The 18,455-nt window shown below is 39.0% G+C and overlaps 2 protein-coding genes across 7 annotated transcripts; one reads left to right on the plus strand and one right to left on the minus strand.

Moving 5' to 3' along the window:
- Nucleotides 1-969: 969 nt before the first annotated feature.
- LOC111343754 (uncharacterized) lies at nt 970-8,807 on the minus strand. Of its 5 annotated transcripts, none has more exons than XM_022950937.2 (4): nt 8,627-8,807; nt 4,023-4,085; nt 2,280-2,654; nt 970-2,044 (listed from the first exon to the last, which is right to left on the minus strand). In XM_022950937.2, the coding sequence occupies exons 2-4, from the start codon at nt 4,080-4,082 to the stop codon at nt 1,688-1,690; spliced, it is 792 nt and encodes a 263-aa protein (XP_022806672.1). In that variant the 5' UTR covers nt 4,083-4,085; nt 8,627-8,807; the 3' UTR covers nt 970-1,687. The 5 variants fall into 5 exon arrangements, with proteins under 5 accessions (XP_022806672.1, XP_022806673.1, XP_022806671.1 ...); XM_022950938.2 differs by having other exon boundaries at nt 8,623-8,807; XM_022950936.2 differs by lacking the exon at nt 8,627-8,807 and adding an exon at nt 5,279-5,435.
- Nucleotides 8,808-12,572: 3,765 nt separating this feature from the next.
- On the plus strand, nt 12,573-17,828 carry LOC111343736 (uncharacterized). Of its 2 annotated transcripts, none has more exons than XM_022950915.2 (4): nt 12,573-12,726; nt 13,693-13,764; nt 16,094-16,507; nt 16,737-17,828. In XM_022950915.2, the coding sequence occupies exons 2-4, from the start codon at nt 13,696-13,698 to the stop codon at nt 17,133-17,135; spliced, it is 882 nt and encodes a 293-aa protein (XP_022806650.1). In that variant the 5' UTR covers nt 12,573-12,726; nt 13,693-13,695; the 3' UTR covers nt 17,136-17,828. The 2 variants fall into 2 exon arrangements, with proteins under 2 accessions (XP_022806650.1, XP_022806651.1); XM_022950916.2 differs by having other exon boundaries at nt 12,666-12,831.
- The last annotated feature ends 627 nt before the right edge of the window (nt 17,829-18,455 follow it).

Consider the following 18,455-nt stretch of genomic DNA (forward strand, 5'->3'; position numbering starts at 1 on the left):
GAATCGTTATGCGAACAATTATCTTAAAAAACATTCAGTCAAGTCACCTATATATGCGATAATTTAGTCCAATTATGCGATAATTTAGTCCAAGCACACCTTTGAAAGGGAAGTATTTAATTTTTCATAATTAAATAATTTAGTCCAAGCACACCTTTGAAAGCGAAGAAGGTAGGCGTACATATCTGAGTTGAAGAGTGCTCAATGTCAGAATCGATGCAAGTGAATTTTCATAGGTTCAACAAGATTAACAACTTTTTGAACCTGCGGACTCCTGTTCCGTAGCCATGGTGACACGCCATTTGAGAGAGGTCAGCAATAAGTTCGCCGTTAGACTTTAAATAAAGTTCATCTTTAGTGGCCATCACCGAAAAAAATCTGTCATCCGGACGGTCACGAAACAGAGGCTTGTGCATCCGGATTTTTACATGGATCGACCAGATTGCAAAATTGGTCAATTTGAAATGTAATGAAGCCAAGTGCTGCAATGCGACGAGATGATCTCTGGGTAAGACAACCACTTATCATATACAGTTTTCACTTAGTATGTCTAAATATATGCAAAATTGGACGACCTCCACCATATTCTCCCCTCTACTAACTATGCCTCCACTGACCTACGACTGATTCGTGTGAAATTGAATTCACAGCTGTTCAAAGGTCTCTTTTTCCTTCCTTCTGCTTATCGATTCATATCGCTCAATCGCCAGGAAATAATAAAACAAAAGTGGTTTGACGTTGAAAACGTGCAGTTCTTTGCTCAAATTTGAGCAGAAGTGGCACTGTGGATCGTGACTAAATCCTTTTTGCCCTTCATTGTTCTGTCAAGATTTTTTTCTTTCTTTTTTTTTTCAGAGCTATGACGCACTGAATGATTTGCTTTTACTTTGTATTTCTTGAATAAAAATCTTTTTGAATGGAGCAATCACTTCGGGAAACGCATGGGACTTTGAATAAGAAAGCATTGGACAACGGAAACGTCGTTTATTGACAAACTTGAACTTCATAACGCTGAAGTAGAACTTCATTGACATCCATCAGTCACCAAATGATAGCAATCATGATCGAGTTACTGTTCTAAGACTACATTAGGCGCGTGTACACCTGTAAACCATTCCATTACCAGTTTATTTACATATAAGAGTGAAGATTACATCATAAATCGCACTATATCATACACAAACGATTTGAACAGCTACCGATCGTTGCTTCTTGGTCAGTCTGGCCAATTCGGGAGGTTTGTCAGTGCTGGAAACCTTGGTCAGTCTGTGCCCTCACGGCACAAAAGGTAATTTATTAGAACAAAAAAAAACCTGTTGACAACAAAAACTGAAGACCCTACTTCACTAATGCAGTCACACTAATTCGTCAAATTTCATAACGAGTCGAGCCGAGTAAATATCGATCGATTCTACAAAGATGATTTAATCATGTCATGTACAGAAAGAAAACTACCTTAAATCGATATAACTCATGGTTCACTAGTACAAGAGCCATGTATGTCGTCTTCTTTCGCCGAAGAATTAGAAATTCGAGGCCTTCGCCCTTTTTAGTTGATACGATTTATTCGTTTTTTTTCCTCAGGCAAGCCCGTTTTTACAAATACAACTCTTTCCAGCAAAGTGAAATGATACAGCCGAGAGCGAAGCAAAGTAACGTTCTATAGAAAGTTTGTTCGTTTGTTCGCTCAACCCATGAAATTGGCGTTGAGTAAGTTATCTTCGTTCACAACCTCATGACCGTTAATAACTTCGATGCATTTGTAGTAGACTTCCAAGTATTTGTATACGTCCTGGCAAGATTGATCGTTGAAGAAGAACTTTGTGCATCTTATCTCGCACATGGTCGTTCCCTCGCAGGCGTCCTTAACTTTTGTCAGAAAGAGCGGCGTCGTCGGGCAGTATTTGTTAAACTGTAGGTTTCCTGTGTGTTCCGTGCACAGGCCAAAGTTTCGTCTTCCCCAGAAAGCGGAGATAATGCTTATGTGTTTGTACTCATTACATCGCAGCCAAGCTGTGTCCTCTTCGCATTTCACCGTCCCATTCTGAATCAGATACACAAAAAGCGATCAGATTTAAACTTGTCTAAGAAATATATACATAATACAATTGAACATGGGACAAAAATGGACAAAAACACATTTTCTGAATGGCGCTATTCGAAGGGTAAATCATTTGAAAGCCTTCTGAGGCGTTTTTATGGTCAGACATATACAAATTACAGTTAGACTGAGAAATTTACAGATAGGAATAAAAGGTACTCAAAACCAGTATACTTACGTATCTAATTGGTGTAGGGCCTGGCGAACCAGGAGGTCCTGGAGGTCCTTGCATACCGGGGACACCGGGCATTCCACTGCCTCCGGGGAATCCTGGAGGACCGGGGAAACCAGGGGAACCGGGAGCTCCATCCATACCTGGAGGTCCCTGAAAACCAGGTGCTCCTGGAAGACCGGGAGTACCGGGGAAACCAGGGGGACCAGGGTCTCCTTTAAAACCCGGTGGACCTGGTTGACCAGGCTGACCGGACATTCCAGCCATACCATTGGCACCGGGAGGACCTTGCAATCCTTTGAGAATGAAACCCAGTGTTACATTCTGATCCTTGAGAAGTTTGTTAAGAAGAGGAGGGACTGGGGACACGGGCAGTGACGCCTGGAGAAGAAACAATGGTTGATGTATTAGAGTAAGCATAATAGATTTTTTTTTCGGACAGACTGTTATACAACGTGTCAAAAAGTATATTCAGTCAGTACTGCTACACAAACAGACCGCTGGACGGATAAACTTTGTTAAAGTAAAACGTACACTAACGAAGTTTCGTTCATCGATACCATCATTAATAAACAGTTGAAATCATAGCAAGGTAAATTCAGTACATGGAATTTGCTTTAACTTCCATTAAATTAGTTTTATATTAACCATTCAAGTTATCTAAACGGCACAATCCATAAACAACGCAATGAAAGTAACAAGTAGGTCCTAAGAAGCGTTTTGATGACAATTAAAGTTACAACTACAGACACACAGATCTGAAGTTCATGGCTATCACAAGTACAAGCACCGAAAAGTGAATGACTGCAATCAAAACCACCGACTTTGATATCACACGCCACCATGAAGGTAACCTTATTTTATCACATAACTACAGTTACTCTCGTGTTCATCTCAAAGTTGTTACCGATTTGTCTGTCGTCACGTATAATGACGCCAAAGTAATTGCCACAGCAGCAAACATCGATCATAGATGGGATTTCGGAGGCGATAGGCTGCCCCTAACTCTGCCGATTTCTTGACCTTTTTATCTATCTCTCTTTTCCGCAAAAAGCACTTTGTTTTCAACTTGAGAACTTCATGAAGACTACCAACAGTCTTTCTCGATATTTCGGAAAAATTTAAGCCAGAATTATAGCCAGGACATAGAGAAAAAAATTATCATCTGAACGACGTGTAATTGTAAAAAATTAACAAGCAACTCTTTTTACAGTTTACTTCACTTTTGCCATATTTGGTATGAAAGCAGGTGGGATGAAACCAAATATGGCGGAAGATTGAAAACATTTGAAATGGTGCCAAGACAGACGAATAAAAGTACGATTTACTTTTTTGAAATGCCTCTGCTACTAATCTATCGATGCTAGAAATAAACATTGAAATTTCTTGAACAATGATTGAATTTAAGAGCTAAGAGCTTTAAATAACTTCAGACACCGAAACCGTACTTGACTAAAAGCTAAAAATAAACTCCAAAAATAACTATCTCAGAGCAAAAATTATTCTGCAGGGGCTTTAATGTCTATGATAACAGCAGTTGGGAGAAATAATGGACAGTTAAGTTCCATATCCTCAGCGTTTGCATTTGATGAGTTTGTGTGAGCACGACGGAAGTCATCCAAATTGATACGCTCCCTTGATCAACCACCAACCGATCGATCAATCGTTCGATTGATCAAAGGTTCGATCGACCAAGTCGACATGCCTTGTAAACCAAAATTATTGAATCGTTTTAAAACTGGCACTCACCGTTAGTTTGAAATGGACTAGGCCTATGGCGACTAGTACCGCCAAGGATGCGAGCCTCATGACCTGGCGAATAAACACAAAACACTATTTTCAAATGTCTGGCACTTTCTGTCAGGCCAACATAGGCGGGCGATGGGGCGTTGGGTTTCTAGCCTACCTACCGTGACTTCATCCCACCGGTAAATTGTTTATATATTAGACAACTGGTGAATGAATTGTTAATTATCTTTCTCTCATGACTTAACTATTTGGGGATAACGTAGTTTTGTATCTAGGAAAGGGAACGCTCTTATGACTGGTCCGCTCTACAGGTGTGCAAAAACTGTCACCTCTACACCAATCACCATAGCGTATTTTGACATATCTTGTTCTGGTTTGTAATTTTTGAATCTTTAGCTAACGATGATCTTTCATCCAGGAAAAAGTTAAATTTTCTGTGAAAATATTATTTTTCGCGGACTTTCCAGCCTAATTAAAACTTACCAAAATTACCATTTAACTAGAGGAAGTACTCGAATCTTTAATAGAGCACATCTTATTGAGACCTCTAAAATCTATTCTCCTCTCTTATGGAGTGAAAACTGCTCTTTTACCTGTTGTATCCCGGACAACGAGATCTGCGCTGTATTATTTTTCCATACCACAACAGTTCTAAAAAAACCTTTACGAGTCTGTCCGTTCTAAATATGCAAACCTTCGGTAAAGGCAGCTTTTTAGAGGAAACTCGAAGTATACGATCCCATACCTGTGTTTCCATTAACTCGCGCGCCTCTCTTCATTACAGAGTCTTACTCGAACGCGAGCTACACACTAAACGTGAAAAATGTTTTCGTGAAAAGTCTTCAAGATTTAAGTCGTGCACTAACTTACCGTAATATCCCTTAATAAATATCTTCACTTATCAATATGATATACAGCCTCTCAGTGAAGTAGATGGTAGATATCGGTAGGATAAGTCTTGCACGAAGAAATATATCAATGTAACGTCTGCAGAAAAAGTCCGTAAAAGCTAGAATATGTAGGACCAGGAATATAAATACGCCTTGAATTTCTCCGTTGTTTTCAATTGTCAGCTCTCCTTTGAAGATGCCAGCGGTTAACGAATCTCACCGTTGTGAAACAATTGTCCTGTCAAAGATGAGTGAACTGATAGAAGTTCAAAATAGCCAAGGCAGCTCCCACCGATATCAAACCACCACTTGATCCACAAAATTTTTCACATTCGTCGAGGAAAACGACGATTGTCACAAACCCACCTGCTGATGTTAGCCCGTTGAACCCAAAATACTTGACGGCACTAACAGAAAAAGATGTCCGCGCTTTTGGCTCTACTGATTCCGACAATTATCTCCACAATAAGAGATGTTTGACTGATTGGTCGAGCGGCGCCTGAGACGAGCCTACGATATTTAGCGGCGATATGGTAACGTACCCAACGTGGCATCACCGGCCCCGCGTGAAAGCAGAGACACTTCATACACAACATTAAGATGCGATGACGTAATGTGTTGACCCTGAACACCGACTGGCCAATCATGGCTCGTCGTTTTTGGCGCGAGCAGGTTGCCAGTGTGTGACTACACGCTCAAATAAACACTGGAGTTTATCATTGACGCTCTCTTGAAAATCAAGCCTTGATTTTGTCTGCACGGTTTTCTAGTTTGATGAAACATGGATGCTGCAGTTGTTTGCTTCGCTGAGAATTTGATTGGAAAGTATTTGACATCCGGTAAATTGCTAGAATTTTCTTTTTTCGTGTTGTGTCTTGGAGAATGAAAGGAATCTGACGTAATGTTACTCAATCTGAGAGTGTCAGAAATCACATAAGTGTCACTTGGACAAATTGTGTTTCGAGGTCAAGAAGGCAATGATAAGAATATTCAAAAATCTTTGTTTCCCAAGGAGTTTTTCATTCAAGGTAATTCTAGAAGGCAATGGTAATTTACAAATAAAGATGTCAGAAATGTTATAGAAAAACCACTCATTAACTGTCACAGTGTTGGCCCGACCATAACAGCAATTCAATGAATAACTTCAAGGTAATTAAGTTTGATTGTCATTCTACCGACAGCGTTTTTCAGGATCTTTAAACTTTGTCTTTATCTTAGCCAGTCTCCCACTGGCCGAAAGTGACAGAGTGCACAATACTGTAGTGTTGTAGCGCCGGCGTAGTATTGGGAGCTTAACAAACCATTTCATTGTTGGCAAAGACAACAATACTCTGTTGTATAAAAAACATTCACACCAGCAGTGTTAACTTCTCATAGCTTGGCGCAACTCGAAGTTGCGATGGTCCACAAGATTTTTATCATCAGGATCTGAAAGTAAGGGTCAATTTTGATTCCATTTTCGAGATGGAGATCAAATGCTTAAAATAACGAAAAAAGCCAAAAACATAGGTCATCTTTGTTGTTTTGGAGCATAGCTAAATAAAAAGAAAAAAATGCAAATCTAATATTCTATGTCGTGCTACACAGTCTTAAGAATCAAAAGCGCGAGAGATTTTGGCCTCGAATAGTTCTGCTACCAATTTGCTGGTTATCTTATTAGGAAACAGAGCCGGTCAAATTACTACAGTAAAATTTAATAACTCTCTTAGGCTTTCCTTGAAATAAGCGAGTTGAAAAGGCGCAAACTGAAATTTTTTTTGAGGAGTTTTATCTTTCAAAGCGTCAAAGTTAAAGATCACTTTGAAAAGCAATCAAACGCCTCCTTTCATACGAAAAGTCGGGGAAAAAAAGAGGGTTAGATTCTGGGTTTATGAGCACATCCACCCTCTTTTCAGGAATCAAAGATACACTTTACTTTTCGACGAATCAGTGTCAAGACATGAATTGGGAGGCTGCGTTAAAAATGTGTACAGGCAAAGGGAAAAGGAATTATAAAAAGATATGAAAATATCGCTGTCAACTTTACAAACGATAACAACAAAACAGGTCTTCTACTTTTGAATTGCATAAAAGAGCAGGTGTCAAACTGTGTTTGTACACCTTTTGTCTTCATGTAAAGGTTATTTGTAAATGCGAAATAAAGAAGAGAAAGACAACCTTTTCTCAATTTCTTATATCGCTTATATCGTTCATGTTAAAAAAAAAAAAGAAAGTATACAACAACCCGGCACTATGGTGACCAGAAGAGAGTAGAATTATGGAGAAATACGATGAAATTTTAAACCAGAGGGCGGAGATTATATCAAGAGCATGTTATTGTTAGAAGTGGCAGTATTTACCGACGAGAGATTGTCTACGTTTCCTGACACTTGTGTTTAGAGAGCGAGAAACGTTTGAACAAATAAAAGGCCAGTCGCTGAAGATAAAAGAGTTATTTAGAAATTGAGACTAAAACCATTGGACTCCATACCAGAGGCAAGCTTACGGACTCACGAGAATATTCTGAACAGCAGATTTAGGACCTTGAAATGATTCATTACTAAAGACAATTTTAAAGGATGCTTAATTTTTCAGATTAATTGCAGAAGAAAACCTACTGACATGAGACGATGCTAATAGACAGTTTGGTTTTGTCATTAATTTGCTAATTCTCAACCAAGCTACTGACAGTTAAGGTGATTTCAATTTGATAATCGAAAGAGGAAGTTATGGCGGAAGGAGAAATCACAAAAATAAAAATATGCGGTCCATAGTTTCGTAGTTATTCTCCATTTTGCTTAAACGATTATACAAAATCAGACACATTTACTAGTTCCAAACTGACAGAATGTAAACTTAAAGTTACCTATGGTATTTTTGGAGCAATAAAGGAGTACTGCGATCCATTTAATTCGTTTTCTAGTTATTACTTTCCGGAGAAAAATTTATGGGAAAATCTGGCAAAAAGTGAGCTAAGTCTCATTGCTATTGTACTCAGTAGCGCTGAAAACCTTTCTTTATCGAGAGGCATTTTTACTCAAACACTTTAAGCACATCTTTGCTGTCTTGAAAACAAACTCATTTACTTTAATAGAAAATGTTGTTTATGGTGATTTTGTAGATAAATGAACGTTTAATCTTTGTTTCACGATTTACGGTCAGGCTGTCAATTGTGCTAATCGCTCCACGTTGCGAAGGTAAATCAAAGTGGTTGCCATGACAATGGCGACGCCGATTCTTTTAACGTGACATGGCACAGGTGGATAGCTGGTGTCTTGCTCGGAAAGGTCAACATATCTAATTGAATTTGTACAAGAGCAAGAAAACTGCGAAACACTTAGGATAAGTGAGAAAAACTGTCAAGTAAGACAAAACTTGCCAATTTGGAAAAGTGTAAGAGATTTCGACAGCTGCGTCAAATATCCAAAATGTTAACCCTTTGAAAGTATTACAAACTAAACAATTCGAAAAGAACAGTTATACTTTCAAACGTGTTAACAGTATTTCAGTAAAACTTAAGCGAAAGTACGCGGGCCTGAAAAATTTTACAATATTTCCTCCCACAATATAAGCAATAACCTGATTCAGTTTTCAACCAAATCCAGATCTTCTTACCTAACGAAAGCTCAAATTTGAAAATTTAAACGGAAGTAACAATATCCGGCACCAATTGATCACCCACTCCATTTCATAGTTGAAAACCAACATAATTAACACAAAACATAGCTTACTTACGAGTCTGGTAGCTGTGTTGTCTCGTCAACGTCTTCTTACTCAGAACACGGCTGATCCGACCACAGATCACTCATACTCACAATTAAATCCCTGATAAGAAATTTTCCTGAACAAAAAGTGAAAAGCTGGGACTAAACGTCAGTTACAGAGCGAACAAGGCCCTAGAGTAAAACCTATTGTTCTTTCTTTGGCTTACCTGAGTTACCCATAAGCCACCGGCTCGACTACAACCTGCCTTTCAAGTGAGGGATTCTGTACTCTGATTGGCTGATTCGTGTATGTTCATGGCAACTTCATGTCTTTTTAATTCGTCTACTTTGAAAGCAGCTTCAGATGGAAAATACGTCATATAATGTAGAATGCGTCGAGCGAAGAAACCTTAGCTGCACTGCTCTTATTTATTGTGTGCTATGAAAGCGATGGAAACATTTTTTTTGCATCTAAAATGCTTGAATTGTGCTTCCGGCTCTGGTGGGAATGGAATCTGACAGTCTTTTGAACGTAGTGTGGTGACGCATGCAATTTCGAAAGATGATCTCTAGACGGATATGAAGACAATGGAGTCATTTTTGGTGAAACACTTCGTATTCCACTTCTTCTCAATTCGAAAAGGGGGAATCGCTTGAAGTGTGCCTCATTTTTCCCTTAAGGCATCCGCCCGACGCAATCTGAAAATTTATTTGTTTCTTGGAACGTCAGATTTAAAAAAACTACAGGGATCAAAATGGCGAGAAGGCGCATAAAGTACTTCAGTAAATTTCTTTTCGAGTCAACTGGTCGCTGTTTCATTCGTGTTAGCTGGAGAGAGCCCGGCTTGTCTATTTCATGGAATGCTTTAAGTAATAGGAAATCTAGAAACTCCCACTCTTATAACCTTTACAAGCCTTTTTTTTCGAACGGATGTATTTAAATATTCTTTCTGGAACAGATATATTGATTGTTGGAATAAGCTACCATCATCTGTCGTAGATCATGAATCTGTAAATAGCTTTAAAAAAGCATTGAAAAAAGTCTATTTTAAATTATTTATATATTTATAGCATATTTTTAAAATTCTTATGCATGCATGTATTGTTAAAGTATTTTTATAGATAAATGTAATTTATTATAATTATAATATGGGGTATAGATAATATGGGGATTAAGTTCCTCCCTCCATAACCCAATTGTAATGTAATATAATATAATGTGAATTACGATTACGATTACAATAAAGCTGTTATATATATAGTTATTTATTTTTCTCTTTACTTTGGGTTGGAAAAGGACGTGCGAATTCCTGTCTTTCCATCAGATCGCGTAATTTTCAGCTCGGTGAAGGCAGATATGACCAAGTCATGAAGTTGAAAAATGTACTCTGTACAACCATCACTAATAAAAACTCTTCGGGGATGGTAAAGTAATGTTATACTCAAAGGAAAGAGAACTGAGACACGGGTTCACACCTTGTAACCTTAATCTCTGTTTTTATTCCGCAGGCCAAAGAAGGCATGTCAATCATTTTAAGGCATTTCCTTGACTTTACCCCGATTTCTAACTCTCAAAGGAGAAAAAATTTACCTGGATAAACAACTTTCAGCCTTAAGTATCTGTTTCATGACATGTGTTAGGACTTGGAAACAGACTTGACAACATGCCATGCTTTCTCCGACCTACACCTTTTCTTCTCTCTTTTACTCTTCAGCATTTATTGCCTTTCATGTCCGTACACTCGCACCGTGGGGCTCTTACAATAAATAAAATTTTCAAATCTTCAATATGTTGTCGCTTCTCCTCTGTTTTCTTTTTTTTTTTGGCGGCGAACAAGCACCTTCTGTAGATTTTGGTGCTGTCATTTCCGTCATAAACTCTCAAATGAAAAGTTCACATAGATTGAAGAGTTCAAAACGGTTTTACAAAGCAGTTTGGTATAATATATAACATCTCTACACCCGACGGTGCCCAAAGACCGCTTCAGTTGTCTCGAAGGAGGTGTATGCTGTAGAACTAACACCCTTTTTCTCATTTGTTTGTAGCCTTTAGAGGCTCACAAAATTGCCATTTCTGAGGCATACTTCCCCTTCGATTTATACATTACAATGGCAACAACATGGCTCCTAAACAACACAAACTGTAAGTTATTAGGTGAACGTAGACAAAAGAAGTGATCACGTTTATCGTTTTCAGCAAATAATAATCAAACTCCTTTAAAATCATACTACAGGAAAATAGTTAGAGGAAAAATTGCAAACGGATGTTTTAAAAAATTGAGTACGAACAAAGTATTCGTGACAAAATGAACGCTAGATGAGATATTCAAGGGTGTTTTTACGAAGAGTGGTGCAAAATACATTTGTTAGTTGGGACAAAACTAAAAGTTACAAGATAAAAATAATGATGATGAAAAAGCTATCGTATTGTTGAGGAAAGTTTGGACGAAATAGTTAACTCGGGTGATAAGAAAACAACTTTAGACAAAAAACCGTCAATTTCTGTTCTGGATTTGCAAGTTTAAAACTGAGATGTAGCCCATATGCAGCCAACATGCACCCTATCTCAAATGGACATTTCGTAAGTCCAGTTCGACCGGATACGTTACAGTGACCTGGGCTAGCTGGAGCAACTGACTCGACTTTCCAGCAGGTGCTAGAATTATCACCCCAAGACGATTTACTGATTTTAAAGGGCACTCTAACTCTCCGGGCACTGTCAAAATATGTGCAGTGCAGCTTGTGTTTTAAACATCATCGTTTGTGGACGCGAGCTAAAGTAAGGAAAAAGTTGTATTCCTGGTTGGCATGAAAAGACAAAACAAGACAAAATGAAAGAAAAATTATTTATTACTGCAGACTTTACACTTTCACGTTACAATTCGCAACCGCGAATCTGCCATGGAAACCACGAGGCTAACTAACGTGTTAAGACAGGATGCATGACTGCGCGTCACAGCATGCTTTGTATATTTTTGGGCGGAGATGTGAAATTATGAAATGGCTGCATCCCTTCGGTGATTTCAAGAGTGAACGGCGATGTTTCTTCGGCATGATAACCTCCAGATGTGACAAACAAACTAAACATTAAGTTAACGGCTGTCTGTCTTCGGAGAGACTCCCACAAATTCTAAAAAGAAAGGTCTATACACGAACATTTTTTTTATTGTTTACAGTAGGAAGGTGGCTCGTATCAGTGACAAGTAATGATTAGTAATGTCAAGAATTCTACTTTAAAACGAATATCATTCTTTTTCCAGAGAATCGATGTGATAAGTGTATAATCGTTTCCGAATTCTACCAGCTAAGCGATTTTACATTTGAAGGCATCGTTTTATATCGAGCGTAAAGAGCAAGACAGACGATTTGGAGACAGTTTATTATTTGCCCATTGAATCTTCAGTGGAGCAATTGATCCGTCAAAACAAATGACACAGATGAGTCATTTTTCAAACAAGGAGCTTCTGTAGACGAAAAGCCAGAAACTCTGACATCCCTACCTCCCTTATGAAAACTATTTCACAGACAAGCCGTCATTTAAAAGAATATGACATCGCAATCAAAATCCCTGTAAAAAATCAGACAAATGTCCCAAATTAGATCGCTGAAAAATCGAGAAAACAGTTTGGCTGATTGCACGCCACCTGCACAGTGATGTCAAAACTTCTTGTGTTCTTTACAAATCTTGACACTTAACCTCACCCGCGATTGGTCACCAGGTGCGAAAACATGTCCTAAACCACTGGTCTCCTGTTACTCGCACCTGACAGTTCACTAGAGGTTGTGTTTTATTATTAAATAGCAATCCAATTATATCAATATTACCTAAGAGTCGATTTGGTTCATGACTGAGCCATTGTTTCACTCCACGGGCAGCTCCAAGGCACACGCTGATTGGTCCGTCAAAGCATAAGCATGTTAAGCTTGCATTACGTCATGCCAAATAAAATTTCCTCCTTTGTAATGCCACGTCAAGCACGGGAAGGTGGTTGGACGCCGGAAACGCACATGCGCGAAAGCTCCCCTGGCGCCAGTATTGAAACATTTGAGACCAGAGCCATTTTCAGACCTCACGGTAACGGCAACTGACAGGGCTTATTTTTCCATCGGAAACAAAAAGCTTTGTCACAGGTTAGTCTTGGACTGATTGGTAAACATTTTTGGGGTTGAACTGGAGCACTGAAGGAGTTAGCACTGTGCTATCCTCTAACCAAACGGGACAGGGATTTAACACTGGTAAACCAGCTTCGTTATTTACGAAACGCCATTTCTTCTCGACGGACATTTTGTCTTGTTTTCCGTTCACGATACGCTGCAGTTTTTTTTACAAGTCCGACGTCGATAAAGGATTGGACCTCATCCAAACAGATGGTTCTTCAAAGCAAGAGAGTCATTCGTAGCCTGGATGAATTAAGTCGTCTGTTTGGATGAGGTTTATTATCTTCACCGACTAACTTTTTATCGACGGAGCAGGAGAACTCTGAGTTTTGTTATAACAACAGACCTTGCAGAAGGATGTGGGTGGCGAAGGTTGACTTAGCTTGAATTTATTTCCTTGGGGTTCGAGTTGATCAACCTTCTATTTCATCTTACCTATATCTTTCAAACCGGGTGATTTAGCAAATGAGGGAATTTGTATGATGATGGCGTTTGACATCTCTTGCTTGAGTCATAACTTGATCGAAAGATCAAGGATAGGTTACTCTATTCCTCAAACTAACAAACTACGGACGGGAAAATACACTTACTTTAGACATTATCATTTATATTACTGCTCACTTAGACTTAAATTTTCGTTTCAAAATTTTTAGTTTGACAACGGTAAGTTTGGTATCTAAACGCTTGGTCGACTGTGCGTTTAAGTCGCAATTAATTAAAGCCTTGCTGATAAAACCAGTAGATCTTTACTTTATTTAACAAAAGAAATGGTTTTATGAAACGGTTTTAAATCCCATTGAGTTCAAAGACTTGAGGTAAAGATTTTGGCGCCTAAGATACTTTCTCGATGAGATGAATCACAACTCAGTAATAATTAATAACAAATCAGGGTGTTCGAGAATCACTGATCGCTTGCTCTCTTGTTCATTTCTCCTCCAGGTAATGGGGCTCAAAGGAGGCATAGGCTGCCTTCTTGCCTTATTTGCGGGCCTATTATGGCTAGAATCTACGGTAGGTGAAGCTTATATTCTCCGTTATTCCCGAGAAGTCTCAAAATGTATTATTAATACGCGCCATTGGATTATCTTAGACGCGGGACAGGTCTTTTTCTTGGTGGTTCGAGGTGTTTTGTTCCCCTTCTTATACAACCGTGAATTCAACAATCTTACGGTAGATTAACTCAAACTGATAGAATTTCGTGCTCTTTTTGCAAATGTTATGACTAAACTTTGTGTGCAAAAAAAAGCCACTGCAATGGAGCAAATAGAGCGGACATACTACCAGTTAGGTGACCGATCTTGCATCACAGTCGTTCACTTTAAACACTAAAGTTTTTGCCTTACACTCTTATTTATTTAGATTCGCAAAACTTTTATCAACGTGGATCTTCCTGTCTTTTCTGAAAGGCCGTATAAAACTCCATACATGAGCTAAACATGTTTCGATCTCTACCAAGTCTTTACTCTCATTCGTTACCGCGGTAAAGACTTTGTTCCACAAGGTTATAGCACAAGTAAATTTTTTCTGTACCTCACAAAATTTGAAAAAGCACTTTCAATTTCATCCCAATTTTCAATTTTCCTCATTTGGTAGTATAACTTGGAGCTTTTTGACACTTGCTTGTCGATGCATAACATTTGCCTGATGTAAACAATGGGCAGGTACTACCAGTAAGGCTAATGGTTGCCCAGTAAATGTCAAAAGATTTTTTTTAATCTTCAATCCCTTTTATTATCTGACCTAAACCAATAAAAACACTTTTAATCGATAGGAAGATAATTTTGCGCGAAGTACGCGCGCGTGTAGAATGTTTGACAGTCGTAGATAATTTTAAAAGTTTCCCCCTCGAGATCCGCAAGAAATCGCGTTACCCTTCGTAAACATTAAACAAGTGTTCTATTGATTGTTTCTTTTTTCAAGGTGAACGTGTTCACGTTTTCAAAACATCTATTATTCCTTTCTTGAGGAGAGGATAGCTTTTGACATTTAAATGTCTTAGAATAATTACTCTTTGATATAATTATTCTACCCTGTGCCTCACGAAAAGCGACAGAACATCAAAACTTATTTGACACTTACGAAACAAAATATCACCTAAAAATTTTCCTTTACCACACTTTAATGCTAAATAATTTAGCTTATGACTTGGTTATAACATTAATACTTGGGTCAACTTTCGAGTTAGCTATCATTTGCAGAGCTACATAACGTAACATCTGAAATTGGTGCATCTACAAGAGTATTATTCCTTTCCGGAAAAAAGCGCAGAGTGTGGAAACAAGATGTTCCTAACGGCTTATGTATGCGTTACTTTTTCCCTTCGCAGACTCATAAGTGCCAAATGTCGATGGAACATCTGCAAATCTTTTGTATTTCCTTATTACTTTCATTTATCAAGACAACAGCTTCACCTAGAAGTGTTGAAAAAGCAATGAAAACTTGGTGCTGATATTCTGAGGTGTACAAAATTCTGAATGAAACATTTACCATTCTAAATTCAATCCATGTCGAACGATTCATAAATTGAGCTACATTTCACATATTTCTTATGATAGTAGAAGAGATGGGGTTTCTTATAACTCGTGAAATTGTCGGGGAATTACAAATTCAACTGAAGCAAAAATACCCAACACTACTGTCGAGTGATAATCAAATTCTCAGGAATGAATATTTTTAGATTGTGAACAAAACGTTTTCAAAGTAATGATGTGATTTCTTGTTGGGGATTATAGCAGGTTATCCATCATAGCAAAACATTCCGTGAAACTCAAACAAGTCAGTTAAAAAAAAAAAAATTTCAAGTATGATTTGACATAGTTTTTTTTCAGTGCAACTTTTCTTTTACTAACAAGAATGAAAAGTTGGGAAAGTAAGCTAGTAATTCAGCTCTCGAACAGAAACGTCTCCCATAGTTATCATTTTTTTTTCCAGAAAAACATGTTTCACAACAAGTTACATATGAGCACCGGAATATTGACAATCGCTCGTGAGGTGTATCATCAGAAGAATACGTTTACCACCCCTTAACTACGGCGAGGAGATCTATTTTCTTCTCTTCGAAAAAAAAAAAAGACTAAGAATCAGACGCACGAAATAATCGATCGTAGGTCACAAACAGGCCATTTGTAGAACGTGAATACCTCGGGATTCTTACGAAGTCAGTTACCTGACCAGTTAGCATGGTTTTCTCGTACAGTTCGGTTTTTTGGAACTTATATAATCAATCAGATATTGAACTGTTTGACATGTAATTCGGAGTTCGGAACAACTTTGCGATGCAGATAGTTGCTATTTCTATCAGGGTCAAGCACTAATTCATTTCTACATTTTCTCCTCACAGTACTCACAGCAAATCCTGCCCGATTGGCCGAAGATCGGCGACCGTATAACGCAACCTTTCCTTGACCAGCTCATGGTCAGTCAGTTGCTCGAACAAAACCTTACCCTCGGTTTCTTCTTGAAAGGACTCAATGGTCCCCCTGGGCCCCCAGGGCCTCCAGGCGCTCCTGGAGAACCCGGACCTCCAGGATTAGCCGGACCTGCCGGAACACCCGGTCATGTGGGTGAAGACGGTGCCCCTGGAGCAACGGGTACATCCGGGCCACCAGGACCACCTGGACCTCCCGGAATGCCTGGAGATAAGGGAGACCCCGGAGAACAGGGAGCCCCCGGTGCTGCTGGTCTTCCCGGTGCCCCCGGTCTACCTGGAGCGCAAGGACCTATGGGTCCTGCTGGTCCCGAACCAATTATGCCGGTAGGTTGAAATAATCACAAATCACCCACAAAATTCCTTCGGCTTTCCCTACAATTTCCAACCAATCATCGTGGCAGTCGCTATTGGGTAAATCTACTTCCAACATTTAAAAAAGAAACTAATCCTTCGAAGTGCTTAGAATGTTAGAAATTTCTGTCCAACTTCCCTTTAAAACCATTGCATGGCTAGCTGAAATGTACTAATTCAAACGGTTTGTCTTGTCTCATAGAACTTTACTGTAATCTGCGAAGGTGAGAAGGGCTGGGTACAATGCAAACAATACGAACTCATCAAGATCACCAAGGCATTCTGGGGTCGTGACGACCACGTGACGTGTCCCAAGATTCCAGCAGGGCTCACATCCGACAGACTGTGCGAAACAACGGCAGATAACACTCTGAAAAAAGTAAATGGACAGTGTAAAAACGAACAAGCCTGTGAAGTGGTGGCTTCAAACATTTTCTTTGACGACGACACGTGCGGTAACGTATACAAGTATTTAAAAATCTGGTACGAGTGCATTCCGGATGAAGCAAACGCCGTGGACGTATTGAAAGACGGAGGCAAGCGACGACGTCGACGAAAGAAGAAGAGGGCAACAAAAGACAAAAGGTCCTCAAAGGAATAAGCACAGACTGTAGAATAACAAAATTAACTTAAGACTTCTACGTTACTTCAACAGCAACTCGATTTTCCTGAGGCACTTTAGCTTCGGTGTTCATCACTTTGCAAAACATTCTCATTAACAAAAAAAAAGCATGCTTACTTGTTAAGCAAATTTTCGCATTGAGCAGCAAAACCCACATGAGTGAGCGGCGTCCGAACACTTTGTGTCAATATGTATGTATATTGAAGTTTAACTTTATTTGATAAAGAATGTACCAATTGAGACCCAAGTCATTTAGGTGACTGCATTAGTTTGATTTAGGAGGGAAAAACCAGATGTACTGGTTTCAGGGGTGGAGACACGCGGAATAGCCGCACCCCCTTCCTTCTCAAGTTGTGTTGATTCGTTTTCTGAACACTCTGTACAATATTTTCGGGAAGAATGTTAAATTAAAAGAAGCAGGAGACCTGTACAATAGGCTTGCCATTCGTTTCGTTATCGGTAAGTTTGAGCTAAAATAAAAAGTATTAACAACGTACCAGACGAAGTTTGGACTAAACATGCGACTCAGTTTGACAAGTCGCCACGCCTTTGTGTAGTCAAACGTGCTTATTTTGGTATGTCATTTGTGTACGACCTCCAGCAATGGGCTTGCTTGGAACATAACTATGGTCATGGTTAAACAAAATGGAAATAAATTAGAGGTTTTCTTCATATTGTGTGCGCGTCAGAAGTATGATGACAAAAAACGTGACGGACGAGAAAAATGCTGGCCATTGTACCAACATGCTAAAGAGGATTCGTTGGAGAACTGTTTTGTGACACGACGCACAATCATGGTGAACTTATCTAAAACGTCTTTTTTCACCCCTTCAATCGTGATAACGTAGACAGCACATGGTTGCCTCAGATAAGTTTTCAAAATGCCTTAAAGTAGCTAACAGTGACAGCCCCTAACTTCTTTGTGCAGCTGCTGATATACTGGAAATCAATTGTCAAAACAACGAAGCATTATCGAGAACACACCAACCTGAAAAGTTCTTTGTCATCAGCCATCGATAGCATAGAACCAGTAGTGAGGTAGTGCCAATATTCCCAGATTTTTTTTAATTAAAAATTAAAGCCACTGATTTTTTTTTTTAACACTCAAAGGTAAAATCAAGAAAGTTTTGAGACTCTTGCCAGCTAAGAACCAAAATCACCGAACACAAACAAGGGCAAACCACCACAAATATCTCGAAGATTAGAAATTGAAAGGGCATCGAACCTCGGCAGCCTCCTTAAACGGCTTCACGAGGACAGTAGACTGGAAGCTAGCTACCTCAGTTTCTTATTTGTATT

The sequence above is a fragment of the Stylophora pistillata genome, chromosome 3 (assembly GCF_964205215.1).
Source record: "Stylophora pistillata chromosome 3, jaStyPist1.2, whole genome shotgun sequence".
Lineage (NCBI taxonomy): Eukaryota > Metazoa > Cnidaria > Anthozoa > Scleractinia > Pocilloporidae > Stylophora > Stylophora pistillata.

Coding starts and splice junctions, on each gene's coding strand:
- LOC111343736 (XM_022950915.2), top strand. CDS start 13,696: ATGGGGCTCAAAGGAGGCATAGGCTGCCTTCTTGCCTTATTTGCGGGC. Junction 13,765..16,093: donor TATTATGGCTAGAATCTACG/GTAGGTGAAGCT, acceptor TTCTCCTCACAG/TACTCACAGCAAATCCTGCC. Junction 16,508..16,736: donor GTCCCGAACCAATTATGCCG/GTAGGTTGAAAT, acceptor CTTGTCTCATAG/AACTTTACTGTAATCTGCGA.
- LOC111343754 (XM_022950937.2), bottom strand. CDS start 4,082: ATGAGGCTCGCATCCTTGGCGGTACTAGTCGCCATAGGCCTAGTCCAT. Junction 2,655..4,022: donor TAGTCCATTTCAAACTAACG/GTGAGTGCCAGT, acceptor TTTCTTCTCCAG/GCGTCACTGCCCGTGTCCCC. Junction 2,045..2,279: donor GCCCTACACCAATTAGATAC/GTAAGTATACTG, acceptor TATCTGATTCAG/AATGGGACGGTGAAATGCGA.